The sequence below is a fragment of the Chelonoidis abingdonii genome, chromosome 7 (assembly GCF_003597395.2).
Source record: "Chelonoidis abingdonii isolate Lonesome George chromosome 7, CheloAbing_2.0, whole genome shotgun sequence".
Lineage (NCBI taxonomy): Eukaryota > Metazoa > Chordata > Testudines > Testudinidae > Chelonoidis > Chelonoidis abingdonii.
The window spans coordinates 39,084,445-39,111,427 of record NC_133775.1 but is presented as its reverse complement, the minus strand read 5'-3'; the positions used below and the strand labels follow the sequence as shown (position 1 = coordinate 39,111,427).

General features: G+C 39.0%; 2 protein-coding genes across 2 annotated transcripts in view; one reads left to right on the top strand and one right to left on the bottom strand.

Moving 5' to 3' along the window:
* MFSD14A (major facilitator superfamily domain containing 14A) overlaps nt 1–26,983 on the bottom strand; it is a 187,379-nt gene that overhangs the window by 6,306 nt on the left and 154,090 nt on the right. The gene's annotated exons all lie outside the window — the stretch shown is intronic.
* On the top strand, nt 483–10,389 carry VCAM1 (vascular cell adhesion molecule 1). Its single transcript, XM_032804980.2, has 6 exons — nt 483–618; nt 1,289–1,564; nt 2,781–3,101; nt 5,226–5,492; nt 6,826–7,089; nt 8,763–10,389. The coding sequence occupies exons 1-6, from the start codon at nt 567–569 to the stop codon at nt 8,921–8,923; spliced, it is 1,341 nt and encodes a 446-aa protein (XP_032660871.1). The 5' UTR covers nt 483–566; the 3' UTR covers nt 8,924–10,389.

Genomic DNA, 26,983 nt, shown 5'->3' with positions numbered 1-26,983 from the left:
CTCATAAAACCCAATCATGCAAAAAATATGCATGTGAGTAACTTTAACTAGGTGAATAGTCCCATTGACTTCAGTGGAACTGCTCATATGAATAGCTTCTTTCACATGACTAAACATCTGCATGATCAGGTCCTTATTTTGCTCCTTATATCTGTGATATGCAATAACAATGCAAAAATAATTAATTTTATCCTGGGCTTGAAAAGATTTTTTTTCCCTGAGCTGTTCTTGATATTCTCCATTTCCGGTATATTTATTTTGCCAGTTCAGTTTTGGAATTAGTGTGAAGAAGACACATTGTAATCCTGTATCTGAAAGCAGCAGAGGGCGCTGAAACCATCTACACAGCCTCCAGGGGGATTTTTCCTAACTGCGCTGTGGGTTTCCCCATGTAGAGATTTCCTACACTCCACCCCAACCAGAATTGTTATAAATAGCTGAGTAACTGTTACAACTGTCATTTTCAGAGCTGCAGACTCACACGGTGTTTCTTGAGAGAGAACAGAGAGCCGGGGTTTGGAGCTAGCTTTCTTTTCATAATATATCAATTGCAAAAATTTAGACAAATGGGAAGAATAATTCCATCAGTGACAGTGCTTTTACTGGTGTTTGTGACTTGTGAGTTATTGTTTTGTTGCATAATGAATTGTTGTAGTTAATTTGCATTTTCCTTTATTTCAGAATCATTTCTCTTTACAGAAAATGATTTTGCATTTCAGTAATAAAAATGTGTTAAGCTCAGTTAAGATGTTCTGTTTAAATAGCAAGAAAAAATTTATTGCTACTTCTGTAGTAATGCAGTCATTTTGTAATTTAGTTTGATTTGCACTATAGACTCATAGAATTGTTTCAGTTAGAAGAGATCCCTAGCACATCACTGTAGGTTTGATTTTATTATCCCTGAAGCATCCCTGATAGATATCAGTCAAGTATATCTGCAGTGAAGGTGATTCTATAACCTCCCTTGGTAAGATATTTACCTATCAGTCTGCTGCAAAGTTTTAGAGACAGATCCCAGCTGGTGTAAAGTCATGTTGTTCCATTGACTTCAGTGGATTTACATTGTTCATCAGTTGATTAGTTAATGTGTGTAGAGTATTTTGGAGAGGGAAAGCACTATTTAAGTGCTAAGTATTATTAATTTAACTTGCCCTACACAACTATTAGTTTAAAAATAGTGAAACTAGAGGCAGGCTTTAATAATCTCATATACTTTACTAGATAGCTGGTGCAAAGGAGAACATGAGCAATGAATGCTTCTGAGTTTGCATTTTTCTCTCTTTTTCAGCGAAAGCTTTTGAAATTGAGATTACACCTGAATACAATGTTGCTGCTCAGATTGGAGATAAACTTGAGCTGACCTGTAGTACTACTGGCTGTGAATCCCCAAGTTTCACTTGGAGAAGCCAGTTGGACAAGCCCCTAGATGGGTCCGTGAACAGCAAGGGGAGCCGCTCCATCTTAACTATGGATCCTGTTGGCTTTGGGAATGACAATGAGTATCTCTGCAGTGCATTTTGTGACCATGTGAAAAAAGAAAGAAGCATCAAGGTTGATGTTTACTGTAAGTGATTTATTCCCTTTATATGTGACATTGGTGCAATGCTCATTCATAATAAATGCTATTAATCATTCCTACAAAGAGGGGTCAATTATATCCCTAGCACAACAACTCTGGTATGTTTAAACATATATTTCCTGGTAGGGGTCATAGATTGGTGCAGGGATTTCTTATTAGGCATCTTGAACTAGGCTACCTAGAATGAATTTAGTCTTCCTGGTTTTATTTGCTCTTGGCATTTTCTTCAGAGTATATGAAAGCCAGAAGATAGTCCCCCTGAAGTGTTCAAAAAGCTGAAAAAAATATGCTCTGGGTAGAAATGTTTGGGGAAAAATGGTGTATTAAAGGCCTAATCCAAAGCCCACTGAAGTCAATCAAAGTCTTTCTGTTGACATCAGTGGGTATTGGATCTGACCCCTAGGGCCAAATCCTGCCCACTTTGCTACTTTGCTGATGCAAATTGTTCCACTGACTCCAACAAACCTACTCTTGTGAAGTGAACAGGAGTTGGCTCAGATTACGGAGATTTTGTAAATTCTCTCTGCCTGCCACTATATTAGCTGCAAATACAAGGCATGCTCCTACACCACTGAAATCAATGTTTTGTCACTGAGTTCGTTGGGAACAATTCAGTCCTATATACCTTAATATTTTGGCTTGATATAGGAAGGTTTTTATATTTAATGGTAACTATTGTTATTTGGAAGCCACATCTAAGAGCTGCTGGGGGTAATAATTAAAATTAATAGATTCTGGGCCTTCTAAATGAATATACAGCACATGCTATGCCTTTTTATTCCAGTTATTTGTAAGAACAGTATTATTGTTGTCTGTCACTAATTTAGAAGAAAAAAAATATATATATATATATATGGTAGCTGTTATTTTCTAATTCTATCCGTTAAAAAAGATCAGTATTTTTCTACTTTTCATAAAATGCCATTATGTTTTTAACATGGACATGTATTAAAAGGAAAGATGGATCCAATCTTTATCCCAGATTCTAAAACCTCCAACTTTGAGTGTGTCAGGGCAAAGAGTCTGGAGAGTCTAAAACCCAAAATATGGACCCATATTTCTTTACTGTAGTGGACTAAATCAAAACACAAGTCGTGAACACATATGAACAAACTTGAGGGGTTTTTAATTCTGTCTCTAGTTTCAATGGTTGTCTCTTTGACCTGTCTCTAATAAAAAGTAACTGGTATTGTTCTTTCAGCTTTTCCCAGTGATCCAGTCATTGAGATCAGCACACCCATGACTGTTGGGGAAAAAGCCAGTATCACCTGTATGGTTCCCAAAGTGTATCCTTCTGAGCGTTTGAAGATGCAGCTGGAGAAAGATGAATCTGTTCTTGGCACGAAAGAGTTTTATCATGAAGAACACACCGAAACCACAGAGACAAAACATCTGACATTGACTTTCATCCCCACCTTTGAAGACACTGGGAAAGCAATTACTTGTGTGGCTGAATTACCGATTGATGAAATGGAATTTGAACCCAAGAAAAGACAGACTTCGCAGAGATTGACTGTAAACTGTAAGTATATTTATATTAGGGGTTAAATTTTACAGTAGGATTCATGGGCTAGGGCTACAAAGTTAGGGATATAAACAAAAGTACTCCTGATCCATGCTGGATCTCGCACTGATGTCAGTGACTGTACTGCACAAAGATCAAGGATAGGACATGGCCCTGAGGTCGTATCATCTCTGGGCACAGATCTGTAATCCCTTCATGTGAAGAATAACCATTGACTTCAATGAGCATTCTCCACATGGAGCACCCTGTGTTATTAAAGTTAACTGTTGCATTTAGTAACAGTGGGAAAAAAGCAATACACGTAAACCTTCAGAACCACCACTGTGGCTCATTCCTCTCGCCTTTTCTTTGGTAGCTGGTGCAGAATTCAGTCAGAGGGCAAACACACACAGTCTGAATCAGAGAGACCAATAACTGTCTAAGCAGAGGTGCTTTTTTGAAAAATTTCCCTTGAATGCCCATGTAATTCCCATTTTAGTCAATGGGATCCACATGCATATATCGGGGAGCAGAATTTGGCTCTAAGCAGTTCCTCTTGGAAAACCTCTAGTGTTGATTCCTCACTGAGCTCTCTGGGAAAATTGTTCCATTGTCCTCACTGCTCCATTGACATCACTGCTTTTGAAACGTTTCCTAGTATCTGAAGTGTTTCCTTGAGATAAACATATACATAGCTCCCCCCAGTCAATGACCCAGTGTGGGTAAAATTTCTCCTATGTCCTCTGGGTGACTCACCCAACCTACATTTAAGACTGTTCTCTGAAACAGGCACTTAAGAGCCTCTCTGGCTCCATGTGAATATGGTAGTCACCCTAAACAATAACCTCCTTTAAGACTGGAATGCCACTATACACGTAGCTGTGTATGGCACATTGCTCAGGAGCCCTGTGCTGCTCCCAAAATCTGCCAGGTAATTATGTTTCCAGGTGGTTTGTGTATGCACCAGGCTGCCAACATATGTGACTTTGTTTTATGAAACCTGCTGAGCCATCGACATTTAAATAAATTTTGTGTCAAATGTTGTCTTTGCAATGTATGAATTTCTTTTAGAGACCATTTCCTCCAGTAAAGTTTAAAATATGATGAATTAAAGATGTCATCTATTGTCTGTTTCATTGACTACCTCTTTGAAATCTCACCTGAATCTTTTCTCCTGTCCCTATGCCTTTCAACTATATTCTTCTTATGACAGGCCCAGTCCTGCAGGTCCTGCCTTTGGCAAAACTCAAGTTCAGTCTCTGAAAAAGAACTGCAGGATCATTCTCTATAATACTTAATTGTTTACTTAAAACATAAGATTGTTGCCAAGACACCTCGGTGCATTGCATCAATCAAAGCAATCAGACAATGACAAGTCAGAGTCCCTTGCTTCACCATTATTTATTAATTCTTTTCCAACCCTATACAGCACTATTAGGAAATTTCATAATGGGATTCACATGTCTGATGGGAGGTGTATACAATAAAGTTATCCCTATAATGAATCCAGTTTAACTACATTTGGACAGCAACGTCACAAAAACAAATATACAGTAGAATTCATGGTCAACATTCCAAAAGGGTGTCATTCTAGCCTCTAAGGCCTCAATCCTGTAATGAGCATCCTCTGGACAGATCCTTGCGCACCCAAGGAACTCATTGCAGGATCAGGGCCCAGTATGCTACTTGCAATTGACTGCAGGCAGAAATGTGAGAGTATAGGAAATCTGCCACCTCCCTGCAGGCACAAATCAAATATATCATAATCTATCGTAAGTCACATTCTCTGTGGTCCCCTGAGCACAGGGGCTGTGAATGAGTAGCCCTTATACAAAAGGCGAGGGGAGTTGTCCCAATGTGCAGTGCGTAAGGGCTAGTCCCCATTTAGCCCTCAGAGTGGTGGCAGTCTTAGGTCTAGGACTGAGTGGGGATTGAGACAGTACTGCCCTCCCATCCATGTAAACAGACCCTCTTGGTCAGGACTGAGGCACATTGGCTAAGGAGGGCTTGCACTGAAGCTCAACAGCTATCTGTGTTGTATTTGATTTGAGGCTAAATAGAGGATTTCAGTGTCTAGCACCTAATAAAACACCCTCTCTTTGTTCCTGTTATTAATAACTAATAATGGATCCTTTGTTTTAGATGGACCAAGAAATACGACAGTTTCTGTCACCCCCTCCACCACAGTGAAAGAAGGGGGAGCTGTGACAATGACATGTACCAGCTATGGTAATCCAGCTCCAAAGATCTTCTGGACAAAGCATTTGATCAGTGGAGTGTCACAGTTTCTTTCTGAAAATGCAACTTTAACTATAAATAATGTAAAGGCTGAAGACTTGGGGCTTTATGAGTGTGAAGGAGTTAACCAGTTTGGAAGAGAGAAAAAAACTGTGGACTTAATTGTTCAAGGTGCGTACAACATGATACATTGTAAGCCTTGCTTCGAAATTTTAGGGCTAATCTTGCTCAGACTGAAATCTGTGAGAATTTTGCCTTTTACTTCTGTGATGCCAAGAATGCCCCTTAGTCATTAAGGGTAAAATTTACTTCATGCAAAGCTCTCTAAATCACTAGAGTTCCATCAAGTGCATCTACACAGCCACTGGCAGCCTGCAGAAAGCCTCCATGCTGAGGCGACAGACTCAAACTCATAGGGCTTGAGCTACTGCACTAAAAATAGCTGTGTAGGCAGCATGTTTAAATTGTGGCTTGGCCTGGAACTTGAGCTCTGAGCCTTAGGGAGAGAGTCGAGCTTCAGAGCCCGAGCTCCAGCCCAAGCCACAATAGGCACACAGCAATGTTTAAGAAACAGCACAATACCCATGAGCCTGAGGCTGTCAGCCCAGGCTGAAAGGCTCATTGCCATGGGCTGTGTAGACATGCTCATAGTATGTGAAAGTGGCAGATGTACCATAAATGGGGCTCAGCTACAGGATGCAGAAATGTATGAATGTGAATCCAGCAATGAGTTCGGACAGCAATTTAAAAACATAATGCTTGATGTCAAAAGTCAGTTAAAATAATGTTCTCTATGTTAATGAAGTTGGGTTTGTTTGTTTTTGCCAGAGGCATAAAACATGGTCTAAAATATCAGCCAACTTCTTCAGACTCTAGATTTTGGGGTCATTTTTTGCCATTCTCTAGGATTTTAATGTTGTGTGTGTCATGTAGTGAGTTACCCAGAGTCTTGTCATATATAATTAGTAGGAATGGATCAACAAGGAAGACTGTTCTCCAGAAAGATCCAGACATCAGAAAACAATTGTTCTCCAAAATCTTTTAACAGTCCCTTACACTGGGGTCCCGCAAAACAGGGTTTGAAATCATGGAATCCTAATGACTTTCTCAGAGAAAGGTCACGTGTTTGAAGGCTGGGCAAACATGTTCTTTTTTAGCTTCTGTTCCTTTGTCTTTGCCTTTGCTGTGCCAGTTTCCTGTAGAATGAGGACTTCAGAAGCTATGCTTGTCTATTTTCCTCCTTTCATGAATATACATAATCATTTTAAATTAAAGAAAAAAAGTTCGGTATAAAGTGAAGGGTGCTATGTCCATCAATTAATAAAATATCCTTCCTGCCAGCAGACTAGAAGACTAGAGAGTACCTTTAGCTAGTGATCAAGTCGATTTTAAAGAAAAGATTGTGGTGACTCATTCAGCTGAATTAAGGCCCTGAGAGCCTGTTGCAGAATGTCAGTCTCTACATTTGCATTTAAATCTTACCCGACAATTTCTTTCCTTTTAGTTCCTCCCCAGAATACTCCAGACTTAATGTCTCCATCAGACAATGTTGATGAAGGGGAAAATATCACTATTATGAGTACAACTTCTAGTAATTCACCTCCACAGACAGTCCCGCAAAAGATCCATCCGAGCAATACAACCATCCTCTCGTCACAGAATGACACCTCTACACTCTATAGAGTCATCAAAAATTCCCCAGGCATATACCTGGTTGCTTACAATGAGACTGGAAATAACACTGATGTGATTGAGATAACTGTTGTAGGTAGGTATATATGTTGCTTTGAACTTACTTGTATTGTTATGCTCCAGTGATTGAAAGGTTGCTGTTAGCACAGCTAGTGTACTGTTCACCCACACATAGATACACAATGTTAGTGGTGAAAAACAGAACAGTTCACTAGTGAATATCAGTAATGTAATTGTCTCCTATACAGCACTAATACTCTTAGTAATGCTACCCCAAAGTGGCATGGTGGCTCAAGGGAGGTGGGGAGAAGGCAGGCATAGCCCCACTTCCTCTATGCACCAGTCTGCAGAGCAAGATTGGCACATAGGGAGAAGAATCCTGCACCCCACAAAAAGAGATAAAGAGTGCTCTGCTGTGTGCTGGAGAGCTGCTGGAGGCACTCTGTCTGGCATGAAAAATTATTAACATTTATCTTCACAAATTTAATTTCTCAGTCTCCCTGACAGAATGCTAGTGCAGCCTACTCCAGAGATGGCATGGCTTATTCTTGTTTAGGCATAAGCTTGTATTAAATGGATTAATCATTCTGTCACACAAAGAATATAATGTAGTTCATAAATACATACCTAGAAGGGATACTCACTGTTAAAAATAAGTTGATATGGAACACATATTACAAGCATTTCTTTATTTTTAATACCCACATGTTCTGTCTTACTTGCTTTAAAAACTAACTAACCAGTGCAGATACCATGTTGGAGTCATGGTCCCACTGAACTCTATAGTAAAACTAATGTTGTCTTCGATATGAGAATGCCTCCTGGTCGTCCCTGAAGCAGTCTGCTTACAACATGTGTTATTGTGCACTGTGCCAAACAGGCCTGAACTTACCTAAGACTAACAAACCCAAGACACTGAGCAACAATTAAGTTGGTAGGGAAGGTGTTTACTGAAGAAGAGAATGCAAGACAGATTGCTTGAAGAAGTGGGTTTTAAGAAGGGATTTGAAGGGAGAGTGTGATGCAGATGAGAACCAGGTGCGTGTTCCAGTTGAAGGCAGTAGGATCTGTCCCATTGCAATGGCTGGGGCACTGCTGTACTCAGAAATATGAGAAACTAAAACCATAATAAAGTCAATTCACCCATTCATAGCTATTAACATGGGTGGATAGCTCTTTCAGAGCAGGATCAATGTGGAACAACTGCTTCAGTGCCCCAGACTATATCATGCACATGTTCACATTCATTTTGGAGCTCCAGGGCAGAACATCATGGAGCACAGTACTGGGGGGCACTTTCTAAGATACCCTGAATTATTGAGCATAAGTGGAGCTCAGGAAAGCTAGAGCTCCCCTGTGCAAATCTTTGTCCGATAGACACCACTGGGCATAGGGAACTGCACTATAAAAAGTGCGAACCCAGTGTGGAAGGAGTCAGGAGATGATGGCAACAGAAAGATGAACAGATTGGAAAGAGGGTAGGGTGAGGAAATAGGGAAATGGGATCAGAGATGTAGATGTACCAAGATTACAGAGGGCCTTGTACATGTGGACAAGACCTTGAATGTGATGCAGTAAGAGAGAGGAATCCAGTGAAAGAATTCAAAGGGGTCAGATAATATGCTCCAAGCTGAAGGAGAGGAAGATAACATAACGGTAGCATTGCCTTTACAGTGATGTGCATATATCTACTTGTAACAGTTTTTAATCAACTTCTTCTGTCTCTTCTTTTTTTTTCTCGTTTTGCAGAAATGGTGGAAGAAAGAGATTATGTGATTCCTCTGATTGTTGTGCTCTCTTGTTTATCACCAATGGCAATCCCTGTGCTTGCAATATTGGTTTACATGTCAAGGAAAGCAAAGATAAATGGATCTTACAGTCCTGTAAATGCACCAAAACCAAATGTTTAAGCAAGTGACTAACCTTCTTCATTCCATGACATTATATGACATGCAACATTATATGACTTTTTGTAACATTGTCATGAAAAACATGAAAAAATGGTCTGTTCCATGATAAATACGACAGCCTTTACATTAAAGGGAAAAATAAGACACTGCCTTAGAAATAGGTGAATCGCTTCCCTATTGAAGCGTGCTCAACAGGAAGAGTTCTCTGAAGTGCTAAGTTTGTAGATAGTATCCCATGTCTTGTACATATGTATTATAAACACATTCAAGTGAATACCAGTTTGGAAATTCCAATATCCTATTGCAGCTGTACATAGAAATATTGTTTCCTGAGATATAAATCAACACTATTTGAACCGATTAGACTATTTTGGCATTATTTAATAGTGAGTGTTTTAAATATAATTGGTGTAAAATGTTTGTTGGTGGTACTTTAGTACTGCATGTAATGTGTTCCAGGTCCTCCTCTGATTTATGCCAACATAACTCCATTGTCTCCAGTAAAACTGCATGGTATAAATGAGAAGAGAATTTGGCCTTTTGTTTCTAATTAATTGTCTCAAATGCAAATCCTTCAGAGTCAATTAAAAACTTTTTAACTTTTGTTTAATAAATGTGCCAAAGCTTTTGATACGCATGTAACAGTTATAAATGTAATTCAGCAAGTATCTGTTTGGGGTTAAGGTATAATCTACTGTAGCATGTGAGATGTACAATGGTATGGTATTTGTTTGGGGTCTTGTCACTTTAAAGTATATAACAAGATTTTCATTGACTTCACTGTGGGCAGGCCCATAATTTAGAAGAAATAAACATTTTTTATAGACTTTCACACTAAAATAAATCCACCTTGGGGTATTGCTGTTAATCATGAATGGTAACAAGGCTCCAATACACATATTCAACTTTTATTGAATAGACAAAGAATTTGTTAGACTCGTAAAAAAATTGACAACATATTTAGATGAAGTTTCTAAATATTTCACTGTCTCCTGTTCTTGGTACTGTATTTTTGTTCATAGAAAGGTTTATTCATTTGAAATTCCCAACCAATGCCCATGTAATAGTGAGATGGAACATGTATGTTTGCTATATTGCCACTTGTTAATCCTTATTTCTTTGAAAAGCAAAGTGGTCAAAACGCTGAAACTAGGTGGTGTATTTATTTGTTTTGCTTTCTATCTTGTATGGTGTGTAGCAGTAATGGGACCCAGGACACAGACTAGCTTGTACAAGGGAAAACTCAGAGAGTTAATGTGTACATTCTATAGATGGCACCAGTACAAAAGCAGCAGCTGCTGTAGACTTAGTAAGTATTATTAATTAGTTGTCACAAAGCAGTATGTGGTCCTGGGTACTAGAAAATTCTGTCAGGAGAAGAAATGAAGAGATGTCGTTGTAAAAAGCACCTAACATACTGCTTCTACCAATCCTGAAGAGAGAAAGTTCTTCCCTAGTTAAGGAATAAAGCAGGACTAGGGCCTGGAGCACAACTCCAAGGGAGTAAAAAGTCTGCCAGGGTCATCTCTTCTTAACAATACTTTGGGCCTGTCTGGGCCTCTCAGAGTTGAATTTGCCCCCTAGAACTTCATACTGGTTCTCTCCCTTCTGCTTGGAAAGGGGGACCTTCCACAGCCTCTGTGACATCATTGTGATGCTGGCAGGCCAGGGGCCAACTTGTGCCAAGGCTTTAGGCCCAGCCAAATACTGACAAATTAATTGCTGGGAACCTGTCTCTGTGTTAGTATGGTTAAGAGGGTATGTTTTGTGTTTAGACCTTATGAAATGCTTGTAAGTTGCCGCATGCCTTAACATCACAGATAATTTCTTTATCACATGCTACACGGTAACATTTAAGTTTTTGCTTTGTAACTATACAAACTGTGAACCAGGCAGGAGGGATCTCCTGCCCCTCAAGAAGGCCTATCAAAAATAAGTGTGCCACTGTGGAACATCACAATACAAAGACCTTGGTAATTATCCCATTGCACCTATGAAGAGGCTGTGTGCAAAAGGGCTTGAATTCTGGAAGAAGAAATTAAAAACAGCTGACAAGATTCTTTTTCGTCTCTTTTGCTGTTTGACTCTTACAGGGCCAGAACTACGAAACAGAATCTGAGATCCCCAGGGTCAGTTTGGGTTAGCCCTAAAAGACATTTAGAGCTAACAGATCACTACAACTGTATCACTTTGTAAAACCACAGACTAACTCATTTGTATGTATGCTTGCTTGCCACCTTTAACTTTGTAATAATTCTAATTCTTTTCTTAGTTAATAAATCCATAAATAGTTTACTATAGGTTTGGCTACAGTGCTGTCTTTGGTCTGAGCTCTAAGATACCAATTAACCTGGGGTAAGTGTTAGGTCTCCTGGGACAGGGAGTTACCTGAATATTTGGTGATCTTTGGTGTAGAGCATTACGTCTAGCTTGCCTGGCTGGCGAGATGAACTGGAATGCCCAAGGGGACAGTTTGTGACACCACAGTAAGACTGTTTAGTGCTTTAGTAGTTCACATTTCTTACTGGGTGGGTGAAATCTAGTTATAGCATAAACAACCAGTTTGGGGCTTCTTGAGAGTCTGCCCTGAGGTTGGCACTCATCGTCGTGAGCCACTCCAGACAGTGTGACAATCATCATCCTTCCTTCCATTCTATCAGAGGAGGTGGAGACTGATTACCAATCCTACCAATTCAATCAATGTCTAGTATTAAAGAGAGTAAGCACAAGTATGTGCTATTCTCATTTTTATCTGTAGCTATCAGGAACGTACTCTCTTATATTGTTGTTAAATCACATTTATTGAAAACCACATGATACTAACACTTCATGTTAGCTACAGAAATAAGTACCAGTTCTCAGCAAGTTTCTTTCATATCTCGTCTCATCACAGATGGGTTCAGTTATTAACATTTCTTTTGTTTCCATTAATGTTAACTGTAAGTGTAAATATACATACATATATGTCACTGTTCATATAATTTAAACAATTTTAGAATTTTTCAAAACAATGCATATAGATAATGTCATTTGTAATTTCTCACTAATACCCATGAGAAAGTAATATTGTGAGTGCCTCTGTTAAAACACTACAGTGTATATTGTTTAAATATACATTATCAACACAATAAAAAATTCTTCAAACTAGCATTTTATTTCTTAAACTGCAGTTTGCATAATTCCAAACCTTACAACAAAGTTTATTTTTATTTGCATCTATTCAATTTATTGAAAACCCACAATAATAATACAGGAAAAAACATCACAGCTACTAGCTGTATTTGAATGACCTTAGTTGAGATAATCCCAAAGAATAAGGATGGAAAATATTTTACCATAACAATCCAATGACCTAATGCATTGTAAGGAAGTATATAATTTTGCATGATTCCACTCTGTGTTTCATTTAAAAAAAGAGAAAAAATCTGCAGTTATACTGGTCAATTAAGTAAACTACATGCTCGAGATGATACTGTATTTTCCAGTTTAAATAATTGCTTAAGTACCTGCTTACTTTTATTAATTCTCTTACATCACATTGTATTTACTGTTACTTAAGACTGTGCTTAGCTGCCTTTATTATAATATGTTTTGCCTCCAGGGTGGGCATGAAAAATTATTAACATTTACCATCTCAAATTTCATTTCTCGGTCTCCCTGACAGAATGCTAGTGGAAACTACTCCAGAGATGGCATGGCTTATGCTTGTTTAGGCATAAGCTTGTATTAAACGAATTAATCATTCTGTCACACAAAGAATATAATGTAGTTCATAAATACATACCTAGAAGGGGTACTCACTGTTAAAAATAAGTTGATATGGAACACACATTACAAGCATTTCTTTATTTTTAATACCCACATGTTCTATCTTACTTGCTTTAAAAACTGACTAACCAGTGCAGATACCGTGTTGGAGTCAATGCCCCACTGAACTCTATAGTAAAACTAATGTTGCCTTCAGCATATCAAGTACTGTACCTCAGGTATATATATCAAAATACTATTGAATACACATTTGGCAACAGGAAATACAGCAAACTGCTGCAGCTGTTGGTTTATATTCATACTTCCATGCTATTTGGACTTGAATATTTTTAAGACCATTATTTTGACCATTTCATTATTGATATAATTAATATTTCCATGTAGCAACACAAGAAGTTGCTTACCTTTCTGCTTGTTTTCTCAACAACACACTCAAATTCACATTGATCACCTACATTAGACAATGAGGAAAAAGTTATTGTTTCAAAAACATTTGACGATTCAGTCCAGTTGCCCTCCATGTTTACTGTTATTTACATTTACCTTACCACCCAGCCAGCTTCTTGTCATCAGGTCATGACATGACGGGCCGTGCAAACTCGTTTTTCCTCACTTTTGCCTCCACTCTGGCTGTAACTTTGTGAGTCTGCACAAATGTTACTGGACAAGAAATGTAACACACATTAGCACGGAAAACAATCTCCTTTTTCTCTATTTCACCATTGTGTATGCTGTCATTTGTTGATATTTTTACCTCAAAACCTTTAACCATACTTCATAAATTGAAGTATATTATCAAAATATTTAAAAATTACACCGACATGGTAAACAATTACCTTTGTGAAACCATTCTTTTTCTTCCATATCTTCCAGAAACATGTCATCAGTATCAATTGGATTGCTGCTTTCAACTTCTGCTGTTACTTGTTTCTTTTCTTCTGCTGCCATACATTCATTTTCTTCTGTGTCTGTGACCTCCAAGTTTATCACACTGCTGTTATCAGGGTTCTCTGCTACATCACCACCCATTTTTCTAATAATGGCTGAGGGGACTGGGTTCTCAGTGTCACCCACGTCTGTTTGGATGTTTTCCTTTGACAATTTCTTTTCAGTATCTAATGCTGGTGGCTTTTTATATGGTTTTAAGTGAGAGATACTGTATATATATCCTAAAATCTTCCCTTATAAGGTTTCCACTTTAAATTTATTACTACAATAATGGTAACTTTGTATGGTCCTTGATAAATACATTATAGTATCCCTCCCTTTCTTGTTCTCCTTCTTGCATTCAGTAACACAATGTGTTCCCCAACTTTGCATGTTATTTTCCCATATTTAGAAATTTCTTCTAGCATAGTATACTTCTTGGGTTTTTTTATGCTTTAGAAATATTACTAACAACCTATGCAATGTCAACATCGATTGCAGTTTCAGATTAATACTGTACTCTGTAGTATTTTTCACTGAATTCCTTGAAAGCTTGTGGCTTTGTAAATAAATGGAGAAGGTGTTGTATTCAAGAAATGGAGAATCACAAACTAACATATTTACATGAAAGCTGATAGTATTTATATACACTTACAGTGTAATTATAAACCTGGTCTGAACTTGGTCTGGAAACCTTGTTTCATGACCATGTAATAGTTTGAAAGGGTGACATTTTGGTTGTCATGTGTGGTTTAGAGCTCAAAGGAGAAAAAAAACAAAGAAATTCATTCCAATTACACTTGCTGTCAACCAATTTCCACAACGCTTTGTAAAAAAGTAATGATTGATTAGTTTGTGCAAAGAAATAGTTAATATAACATCTTGACTGAGACAGACAATACATAGAATCAACAAGGTGTAAGCTGGGCATTGCAATGATTTTTTTTTTCATTTCACATGTGATACAGTAAAAAGACTTTGAAGATTTATTATCACTACACAGTTTACAGAATGGTCCTGTCTACTTACCTTTACCTCTGGAAAAAAAATTCCCTAAAATTACTATTGGGTGGATTTGTTGGTGTTTGGGTTGAATAGGTTGAAGCTATGTTCTACCCCCATTTTTTTCACCAAAGGCAAGGTTAAACTGGAAAGAATGTATGCTGTAAACTTTCCTTTGGCAATGTGCACATTTATGTTCCTCTCCCTATTTCCTGTTGATATTGTGTGCTAGTACTAGGGTTTCCTATCCCATCTCTTAGTATTACTACGTGGAAAAATAAATATGTTAGTAAATCAAGTTGCAATTTATTTATTTATTTATTTGTGGCTGTGAGAAGATACATAGAAAAAGTTGTCAGCAACAATTTTCCTTAAAAAAAATAATCAGGAAAGCAATGAAGCCGAGGTTCACCGTTGAGTATCTATGACCTGATTGTATAGTTGAAGAAATAGTGAAAAGAATCTCAAAAATAAGTCATTACCTCATTATTGAAGTCAGAACCATGAACAGTCAGTATCTGCTCTAGCCATCCAAATCAATTTATAATTTTACTGATTTTCTTCACTATCTCATGTGCTGTGTTATTTCTAAGTGGAGATGCTTCCACCCATTTTGTAAGATGATCTGTAGCTGTCAATATGTACTGGTTTCCTTTGTTACTGGTAATGGCCCCATTAAATCCATTCCTACCAATTCCCAGGGCCTCTGGGCCTGTATGCGGGGGTACAGGTTACACTTTGGATCTCTCCTAATATGTTTTCTTAATACACCCATATGTACTAAACAGAGTAAACACTATGATGTGGTTTTCACAGTGGTTTAAACAACCATACAATCAGAATCCACTTTACTTAAGAAAGTAAAGAAATATAGAGATAGGGATAGAAAAAGTCCTTCAAGAATAAATCAGCATAAATATGATGTGCCAGCGCAAAGAGCAATAGAGGATATTGTTGCACTATGTCATGCCATCCATATGCATTGCACATGTCACCAATTGGAGGCCTAATTGTGTAGCAATGATAAACACAAATAACAATAAATAATTTTCTTGGACATTCCTTCAAAGCTTCCTCTCTGTTTTTTAAGGACGTGACTAAGACTTTGTGTCATGTGTATGTAACCTGCACTGAGAACATTCCTAATGCATTGACAATGTAAGGGATTTTTAAAAAATGGAAAGATAGATAGTAGAAATAGGAGAGTTCAAAATTAACTTTAAAAGTTTTTCAAGGTGGTATCCAAATTTAATTCCATTCCTACTTTCTGGAAATGCAGACATCTCTCAGCATGGTTTGGAGAGAATATGATGGTATTAATATTCATGTATTAAAATGTTATTGCATGGGAATGGAGCTCACATTTTCACACCAAATGGTTAAATAGCTTTCTTTGCAACATAAATTTCAAATTTGTATTTAAATTTAAATTAGGGGGTTTTGCTTCATTACTGTACATATTCAGTCCTTGATATCTTTTGCCATTCCTGGGCAATAGTATTTTGATATCAGTGCAATTCTTGTTTTTACTATTCCTTGATGTCCACAAGTTGGACTATCTTGATAACATTCAGACAGTTGAAGGGCTTGTTTCATGGTGTGCATAGTAACTTCAACCTTTCTACCTTTTGCAGAATGGAAATGCGTTGGATGGAGATATGTTGATGACATTGTGTTGCAGTTAAGCAATTAGCACATAGTTTTTAAAGTATCTGTATAAAGAGATGTCTGTATATAGTGTGAGCTGTGATGGTTTGAGTATGGGAGAGAGAAGAATTTTACTATAGGGTTATAACTGGCTGTTGAAAATTCTTAAAATTAGAAATCATTGTTCAGTGAAAATCTATGGATTATTATTGCTGTTTGTGGATACACTACTAACCTGATCCAGAAATAAAGTTGAATTATAGCATATTTTTGTAATATTTTAATTTTTTGACATTTATCATGCAACTCACACAAATACATTTCTTAGAGTAGCTAAATATGTAGCAAATGAGATTTTTGTGGGATGCATGCAACACTTTTTAATGTACTAATGTCATAGAGTACAATGAAATCTTCAGCACATAAATGATGGGCCTGATCCTGCACCACCGGGGTTGTTCGGAGTGTTACCATTAACTTCAATGGGACCGGGATTAATATTGCCCATTTTCTTTCAATATCCTACAGAATTTCCTTTACTACATAATATAAATAAAATCTGCCCATATACAACCAATGGAGATCAATTTTCATTTCAGTTAATTAGGTCATAGTTACTGGGAACAGGAAATATAACAGCACAAAAATAATATCAATTTTGAAAAAATACAGGATATTGGATTATGTGTTAAAAAACCAACAGAATATTTACTGAAACCTCTCCTTTATCTTCCACACTGATGTTTATTACAGTGGGGTTTTTTTCCCCTTATGATTGTTTTTTGGAAAAAAAATAGGGTATGTTGTAATTCAAAAGAATCTGTGAGAAACAATAAACTCATGTGTACACATTTCAGTATTGTGATAAGATCACAAGCATGAAATACATTTTAAAAACACAAAGTGCTGTCAGAGATGTTTTGTTTAATGCCCTTGACCACTTGGAGCTTGATGTACTCAGCCAGGGAGGACCTAATTCTTTGGGTACACAGGATTTCTACTAACGGGCTCCCAGCGTGTTGAAGGATAAGCTGTCCTGGCAGGATAGTTATTTCACTGGAGAATGGTAAGTGAAGACACTTGAGGTAAGCAAGACACGTAAGCAAGGTCAGGAGTGTACCCCTATCTGGGCTGACAAATCCCATGTTACATCACAGTAAAACTGAAATATCTTATCTCCATTAAGTTTGTAGCTAAAAATCTTAAGTGGCACTTAAGTAGACAAGCTGCCTAGGCAAGGTCATCACAATACCTTTGAGATATCCCTTGTTAAAAAACAACTATTTTTTGAGCAGTAAGGACCAGCTCAGAGACCTCTGTCTTTTCAGGACTTTTTAAAAAGCATTCTATGGAGTTAAACACTTGGGCTATTGTATGTAAAACAAGAAGTGAAGGTTTTAGTATTCCTTTATTGGTCCCTTTCCAGTTCAGAGTAGGCCACACGGTTTCTCAGTAAAGAAACATTTAATGTACACAAAACACTGAAGATAGTGTAAACATTATAAATAGTATTCAGAATACTTATGAATTCCCTTTGAACACAAACTATTAGACAGAAAATCTACTATAGTTCTTTATACAGAATTTCCCTCTTTGTCTTTTATACACATCTTGAACAACAGTGTTTCAACACTAAATTTACATTTCTGTACTTCGGTACACACGTCAGCATGTTGCCCTCTGATCTTATTTCAGAGACATTTTCTCAGGCCTTTTCCTCACTGCTAAAAGTCAAGTGCCTTGTCCTCACTGCACTGTTACCTCAGAATAGCTCATAGACCTAAGGGTCTATAATGTAGCCCTAATATGCAATGTACACACCTGGTTTCTTCAGATCTTGATAAGGACATCAGATCCTTCTTTTCAAAATACTTCTGTGTTGTTGGCAAACCCAGCCTTCACAGCAGACACACACTTGATCTTGCAGCAATGAGCCATGATATCAGAGGGGTGTCTTGAACTAATATATGTACAACATTTTCCCTCTTGAGAGCTGACTGGCTTAGCTACCAGGTGAGCAACAGGGAATGACCAGCCAGGTAGATTGCACACAATGAAAACTACCTACACAGTTTCAAAAACAAACACAGAGCATGTCTAGGAACTGCCTCACACTATTTGTGGATGTTTTGGGGCCAGATGATATCCCTGCATTCCGCAGGTGTACCGAGACACAAGATTGTAGTGCAAGGGTGGGCAAACTTTTTGGCCCAGGGCCACATCTGGGTATGGAAATTGTATGGCGGGCCATAAATGCTCACAAAATTGGGGATTGGGCTGCGCGAGGGGGTGAGCACTCTGGCTGGAGGTGCGAGCTATGGGGTAGGGCCAGAAATGATGAGTTCAGGGTGCAAGAGGGGGATCTGGGCTGGGGCAGGGGTTTGAGTGCAAGGGGGGGCTCCAACTTGGGGTGCGGGCTCTGGGATGAGACTAGGAATGAGCGGTAGAGGTGCAGGAGGGTGCTCCAGGCTGGGACCAAGGGGTTCTGAAGGTGAGAAGGAGATCAAGGCTGGAGGCTGGGGGACAGGAGGGGGTCAGGGGTGCAGGCTCCGGGCAGCACTTACCTCAAGCAGTTCCCAGAAGCAGCAGCATGTTTCTGCTCCAGCTCCTAGGCGGAGGTGTGACCAGGCGGCTCCGTCCACAGGTGCCGCCCCTGCCGCTCCCATTGGCTGCAATTTCCAGCCAATGGGAGCTGCAGGGATGATGCTTGGGGCACATATGGAGCAGGGCAAGCCACAGACCCCGCTACCCAGCGGGAACTCGAGGGCCAGATTAAAACATCTGAAGGGTCAGATGTGGCCACCGGGCCATAGTTTGCCCACCCCTGTTGTAGTATTATAAGTGAGCTGAAAATATCTTTATTTCAGCCAATCAAAATGTGTCCTCACTGTGGCTATCACAGTCATGAACTCATAAATATTACTATGACACCATAAGAAAGGTAAAAGAGACAATACTATGTAAATTAAATTTTCCTAAGAGAACACTGTGAGTAAAAGGAAAGGGTTAAATGTGGGACTAGCAACAATGTGTGTTTTTTTACCATGGTGCAACTAACATGCATTAGCTCTCCCACTGTAAAAATGTAATGGCAGACGCGGCACTTTAGTTTTACCAAAAAGTAAAGTAGATGAAGTCAGCACTATGCCCCTGCCCAACCAATGCAAAGGAGAAACAGCATAATTCATTAAAAAATATATTGAATTTGGCAGTGCAAAACAGTAAACTAATCAGTTTGAAGAACATCGCTGAAATGCATCAGACCAAAGATACGTATCATATGTAAAAAGCAGTAACTGTAAAGTATGCACTCAGAAATGTAAACAAGTTGTAGAAAAATCAATATCTATGTATGCAGCAAATGAAGAAATAGGAGAATAAAACATGTGCTTCAATGTTTGCAGGACTGGGAATTACTTTCAGCCGGGGTCGGCAACCCTTCAGAAGTGCTGTGCCGAGCCTTCATTTATTCACTCTAATGTAAGGTTTTGCATGCCAGTAATACATTTTAACCTTTTTAGAACGTCTCTTTCTCTAAGTCTATAATATATAACTAAACTATAGTTGTATGTAAAGTAAATAAGGTTTCAGAATGTTTAATAAGCTTCATTTAAAATTAAATTAAAATGCAGAGCCCCCTGGACCAGTGGCCAGGACCTGGGCAGTGTAAGTGCCACTGAAAATCAGCTCGTGTGCCGCCTTCGGCACCTGTGCCATAGGTTGCCTACCCCTGACTTACAGAAATAAGGATGTTTTATAATGTTTCAGTTAAGGGCAGGGGGGGAACCAAAACTGTGTTGAATGTTATAGGACTGTACAACAGTGTTGGTATATGGATTCTTTGGGAGAATTAACAGCAAACATAGGAGGCAAGGCCCAGAACCACAAAGGTATTTCGGCTTTTAACTTCAGTGGAAGTTAGGAGCCTAAATACCTTGTGGATCTGATCCTAAAGGCTCAAGTATAAAAAGACAAAAAAAAGGAACCCAAAATGATCTATTTCTTTTTTAAAATGTTATGACGTTTGGGTATATAACTCATGATTTTTTAATTCTTGTGCTTGCCAGTCTCCCTTGCGGTTGTAGATCTTCTCAAAGTTAAATATCTACTGTAATTTTCACTGAACATAGGAGTTCACATGATATATTATACTGCCCTTAGTGAATATTTGAGAACCAACACCTAGACACAAGTAGCAACATGTAAAAAAGCACTAAGGTGTTGGATTGACAGAAAAAGTAACAGGTGAGAATGGCCTTCTCTATTGACGGATCAAATAAAACTTTGAAGAAGTTTTGACACCCGCCCTGTAAATCAGTCAGCCTTGAAATCACATGGTACAAAAGAATAACTGTGCTCTATTTAAAAAAGTTAGAATTGTAAATTACAATATCAAAATAAATACATAGGAAGAAACACATTGAGATGTCATTACTAAAACTACAGCAACTATTAATATTTTCAATTATTCTCTGGTATTAAAATATAAGTAAAATAGCACAATGTCACCCATCTACACAAGGCTAATGAAGGTTAATGATTAAGTGCTAAGAATAATGAGAGTAATAAAATAGCATTTTAAAAAGTAAACAACAAAAAGGAGTAAAATTACATTCACAAAAGATTGCAAGAAAAGAAGTCCAGTTCAGGAAATCAGAAAAGGAGAAAAAACAAATGTGTTAACTGCTATGAGGCTTTACATGGGCATATAAACTGCTATGGGACTCTCTTAAACATGGAAAATATGTGTGACACTTTTGGGGGGGGCCGGGTTGTAAAATATTTCACTGAATCAAGTCTCCTTCCTGGTTGCTGAGAGGTACCATCCTGAGGATGTGAGAAGAAGCCCCTCTGCTATCCAACTTTTATTTTTGCAACCACTGCAGATAGTTCACCTCATTTCTGGTAACCTTTACCCTCTCCCTATCTGAGGTTTTGCCCCCTTTCCACTGTCTGGCGGTACATCTGCCTATTTTAACTCCAGCTCCTTCCCCCGTCCCTGGTTTTGCCTCTGGGCCCCTCTTCTTTCATTGCCTCCAGCCGCTGGCCCTCCAGTGCATTCATTTTGTCCCCTTGCACCAGTTCTGCCCATCTCTCCCTTCTGATTTGCATCATCCCCTTTTAAGCCCTGCCTATTAAGGCCAATAGAGGCCCATGTAAGGGTAGCCACTTCAGCAGTTGTTACAGAGCTTGCTCAATAATAGCAAAGCCTCAGATTATATCAGGCAGTAAAATATGATGTTATACCAACTCTGGGGTATATGATGTTACATCCACTGGCTTCACCAGATTAGAGCCACATTTTATCCCATCTACAATGGGGTGCCTGGCTTCTGTGCCCAGAAACATCAGTTATCTCTCCGCCTTTAGAACAGATTTCTCTCTGTGTGTTTACCGTAACAACAGCCTTAGTGTGTGACTATTAATACACGTTTCCCAGACCTGAAGAAGAGCTCTCTAAGTTCAAAAACTTGTCACTCTCTCACAACAGAAGTTGGTCCAATAAAAGATATTACTGCACCTACCTTGTCTCTCTATTAATAAACAAGGCGGTTTAAAAAAAACAAACAGCTGGGTTCAAAAGCATGTCCCAACATCCTACTTATTGTCACCCTTCACCAACTGGTCCAGAATAAATACTTTCTGGGCGCAAAAAAAAAAAAAGATGTGATGCTTTACAGTAATGTCTTTATGGATACACGCCTGTGGACCTGAATGGCCTCTCACTTACACCTGTGCCGATCAGGAGTAACGTAATTGAAGCCAATAGCGCTATCATACACCGGAGAATCAAGCACTGCTGCAGAATCAGGCTCCATGTGAATAAGAGGAACAAGCTCATTCAAGGCTTCTGTAAGTAACTGGTTTTATTGGAAGATAAAGGTTGGAGAAGTGAGAGTAATAGCTTAATCACAGAAATGCCTTTGGTGGCATTGATAACATGCATTGTTGTTTTAGATGCAACTTCTTTATTTCATTAAGCAATTTGTAACAATTTTGAGATGTTTATAACATCCCAAAGTACAAAAATGACAAATAAATCATACAATCCTATAGCAAACAATTACTTGAGGCTTAAAAATTTCAGCTAAATTATTCATTCATTTTGATGTAAGGAATTGTGCTCTCAAACACAGAATTTGCTGAAAAACCTCATTGTTTTCAATAGTGCCAAATAAAGTCAGTGACACTAATTACATAAGTAGAAATTACAAGTTTTATGTATTTTATAAAAAATCATAAATTAATGTACAGAGATGAGGAAGGATTGTGGCCAGAATAAATTGTACTGTGGCTATTCTCTGTTCACCATGGCCCATAGGGGAGCATGGAAATCAGAATTTAAGTTAGAGAAGTCCTAAAGCTGCTCTGAATTACTCCAGGGGCCATGTGAGCACACCTCCAAATGTCAAGAGCACAGAGTTGGCTTTAAGCCTTCTGCTTCTTCCCACTCACCTGTGCTTCCTCAGTTCCTGTGCTCTGTGCAGGGACAAGTGATCACAGAATCTGGGCCTGTGTCTTTTATTCACCCAAACAATGTTATCTACCTTTACTTAGCAATAGCATTTGGAAATGTTTCTTGTTCCCTGTGTAACTGTTGAAATCATGGCTGAAGTTACTTGAGATGAAGTTGAACCATTGCTTTAAAAGAAAGGACGCTTCCGTGTTCTAAGACAAACAGCTATTTGTAAGTGATTTCTTAAAATAATGATATTTACATGGAAGTGTTTTTCACTTCATATAATGGCTCACATTCATCTTCTGTGAACTTCAATAGAGTTACACTGGGAATGAATTTGACCCAGCTTATTTATTTTATTTGCAGAAAAAATGGATAATATCCATAATATTTTTATAATATAATAAGTATATTACTTCTGTAACTTTTATGCTTTTTTGCATGTCATCACTGGCCATTATTATTGTTTGGAACAATAGTTCTGCTAGAATGTAACAAATTTAATATAACAAGAAGCATAGTGGATATTCAGTGAAAGAGAAGAGTATTTCTCAGTGAGATATTACAGTATGTGGCTGTTCCTTAGACAGTACCACCTCATTTGCAGCTGGCTTCCCTTTCCAACTGTTCACTTGAATCAGGGCTAGTTTGGTAGATCAGCTCTTGTTCCAGATCTCAGGTGAATGGGCAGCCACATTCAAAGAGTGTGCTGTGGGCCATTGCTGCAACTGCTATTGGCCATTTAATAATATGGGGCTAAGACTCTACAGAGTGCACTGGACTAGTCTAACCTCCCCAAGGTAGGAGGGGCCATGTCTGATGAGAGGAGCAAAGTTGTATTACAGGGAAGGTGATTCTGGAAATACAGAGAGGGAGGAAGGTACCTAGCAAGGGGCAAACTGGTTAAGATAGTGCAGGTAAATGTCTGAACACTGAAATGCCCACCCAAGCAGACTCTAAACTCTGAACCTTTTGTGGTTCATTCAGCATCTATCTTCTCTCCAAGCCAAATAACTAATGAAAAAAGCAATTCAAATATTTTCATACATAAAAAGAGTGAGTGCAGTTGTGCTTAGCTACTGGCATCATATTATTTGTAGTTCTGAGTAACTGGACAGCCACCAAGTAACCATAGTGGTGAATCCACTGGCTATTTCTGCCTTTGATCCTCCAGTGTTTTATTCCAGTAGTCCTTCCATGCTGCTGCAGAGTATGGAACGAGAGCTCTATTACACATGAGGCCTGAAGTTCACAGTGGGGAGGTTCTACTGTGCCCAGGACTTGCTATGCCTGTGACTGAGGAGAAAGAGAAGGAGGTGGCGGCAGCAGCAGCAGCTTTTGGCCCTGTAGCCTGGAAGCAGCTACAAGATTAGCTGAGGGCAATTATATACTTTTTGGTGTGGGATTGTGAGCACCTGGGTGACAATCACTGGGTTAACGAGGTAATTGGGGGAGACTGTAAGGAGAGGAAATGGGAAGCATTGTCAGGTTAGGAGGGAACTCAGCAGGAGTTCAGAAGGAAGTGCAGAGGGTGAGCCTGGGCTGCAGTGCAGTGCTTCTATATCCCAGGAAATTTCCCCAAACCTGGGAATTTGTGAGTAAAATTCCCAATTTCCCAACTTGAAACATTTTACTCACAAATTCCCAGGTTTGGGGAAATTTCCTGGGATACTGAAACACTATAAAAAACTTTATCTGGGAATTTTTCACCAGATTTGGGAATTTTTTAGCACTAGGTTGGGAAAAGTTGGCATCATGATATAGAAGCACTGCTGGGTAGTGAGGGCTGCAGGGAAACTGTCCTTGCTAAAAGCCTTTTGGGGTGCTATAAGAGGAAAATAAATGTATACCTTGGTGAAGGATAAACAGCCTAGTGTGTGTTTGACTGCCAAACCCCCTGAACTAATGAAGCAGTGAGGTTCACCGGGCAGTGATGGAGGCACCCTGTGTCATCTCTGTAAAAAGGTTAGTTAGTGAATCTGTGAGCACTATTCACTTGTTGCTGGTGTAAAGCAAGTATTTCACCATCTAAGGTAGGTCTACACTACACTGAGCTTGGAGTGAGCCCCCTCACCCAGGTAGATCATGAACTTGAGGTAGCTTGGCTCACGCTAATGTGCTAAAAATAGCAGTGTGGCTGTTGCTGCTTGGTGGTAGCTTAGGGTCCCACACCCACCCAACACCCTAGGTCTGAGCTCAGATGATTAACCTGAGTGGCCTGGAGCCACAACATCCACACTACTATGTTTTTAGCACACTAGCTCGAGCCTTGCTAGAGGCTGACTCCCTGCTGCAGTGTAGACATGCCTTAAGTGCTAGGATTTGTGAACTCAAAAAAGTGGGAATAACTCTTGTGGCATTGGTGTCAACAACAACATAAATGTTGGGCAGAGCCACTGGTCCCCTAGAACCATTTGATCTCCAGAGTTATGTGACCTGAAATGAAGTCATTCATTGTGAGACATACGCGAGATGTTTCTGAATGACGACGTCTGAGAACACCACAAACTGTCAAATGCAGTTGATCTAATTAACGTTGCTGCACTGGAGTGAATTAAAGCTATATTAATGGCTTGTTGAAACAGAAAGAAACACGTATAAACCACAGTGACCTAGCCACTGGATTTAACTGTGGTAAAGTAAAATACTGTGAATTCTGAGAGCCAGTGCTGCCTGCTTGAGTTAGATATTGGGCTGTCACTTAAAGGGAATATATCTAAATAGTTTGCAGAAATGATGCCAATGCTGAGATGAAAGAACACTCATTCTCAATCCAGACATAAGATTCAGGACACCTGCAAAAGCCAGGACCCATTAAATTCTTGCCAGGTATAGGTATGTGTAACAGATACTGCACAAAAGAGGAGCCAGGGGATATCAGGGAATCTTGTGGTAAAAGCCCCAGCACAGGACTCCAGTTTGTGGTTCTACAATAGACTTCCAGTATGACTCAGCTCCTCATCTGTAAAATGGGGATAGTAATGTTTCAATACTCCACCAGCATCTTGTTTATTAATATTGGGAGGGGTCAGATACTGCACTGATGGAAGCTGTGTAACCCAAACAGAATCCTCCCAACTAGACCATGGAGCCTCTTCACAGAGGCTAATTCAACCTACTAGATCAGGGGTCGGTAACCTTTCAGAAGTGGTGTGCCGAGTCTTCATTTATTCACTCTAACTTAAGGTTTCGCGTGCCACTAATACATTTTAACATTTTTAGAAAGTTTATTTCTATAAGTCTATAATATCTTACTAAACTATTGTTGTATGTAAAGTAGATAAGGTTTTTAAAATATTTCAGAAGCTTCATTTAAAATTAAATTAAAATGCAGAGCCCATCTGAACCGGTGGCCAAGACCCTGGCAGTGTGAGTGCCACACAGCTCATGTGCCGCCTTTGGCGCACATGCCATAGGTTGCACACCCCTGTACTAGATGAAGTAGTCCACCATCGTCTAGTGCTCCTTGGTGTGTGTGTGTGTGTGTGTTAGTGAAGGACCTGACCTGTTCACAGCAGCAGGTACTGACCCTGTCCTGCCTTACCTTCAGACATGAAGGGAAATCCCAAAAACTGGGATCTGTGATGTATAGACGTACAGTTGCCAGTGTGCCCTGTCCTCTTATCAATCCACATAAGCAGCAAAACCATACAAGAACCAAAGGCAGGTGTTTTCTGTTTAGTACTGCACATTAGTACTGCAGAACCAAAGGCAGATAAACTATTTCTGTTTAGTGCTGCACACTACTTCTCGTGAAAGTCAGTATCATCTGCTAATTCAATATCCTCCGGGAGCAAACAAAACCTTGAGAGGCTCTTTTTAGGGGTGAGGATGGTTTATATTTAAAAATAACTTAACAATTTAGCTATTATCATTTTCTTATGATTTGTACACAATTTGCTTTTAATGAAGGACTTTTGCCACTCACACTATAGCAAAGTACCACAACAGGAAAATAAGGCAGCAAGACCTATTTCTCCTCTGGGATAAGATATTGAGGCTCTCGTATCTGAAGTGTACACAGAAACAAACACACTTTTACAGAGACAATGACGTGTTTGTATATATGCTGCAGGATAAATGATAGGAAAGCCCCATGCGCTACATACGCACAGAGTACCAGTTCAGTGCCACATTATTGTTTTTTTATTTTTAGTTCTGTTCATAATGAAGGGCTTAGTGCTGATAAGGAAGCTCGGAGCGGGTAGGCAGTTAGATTCTGTTTGTGGTTGGCAAATAAACTCCTAGCTTGTCTG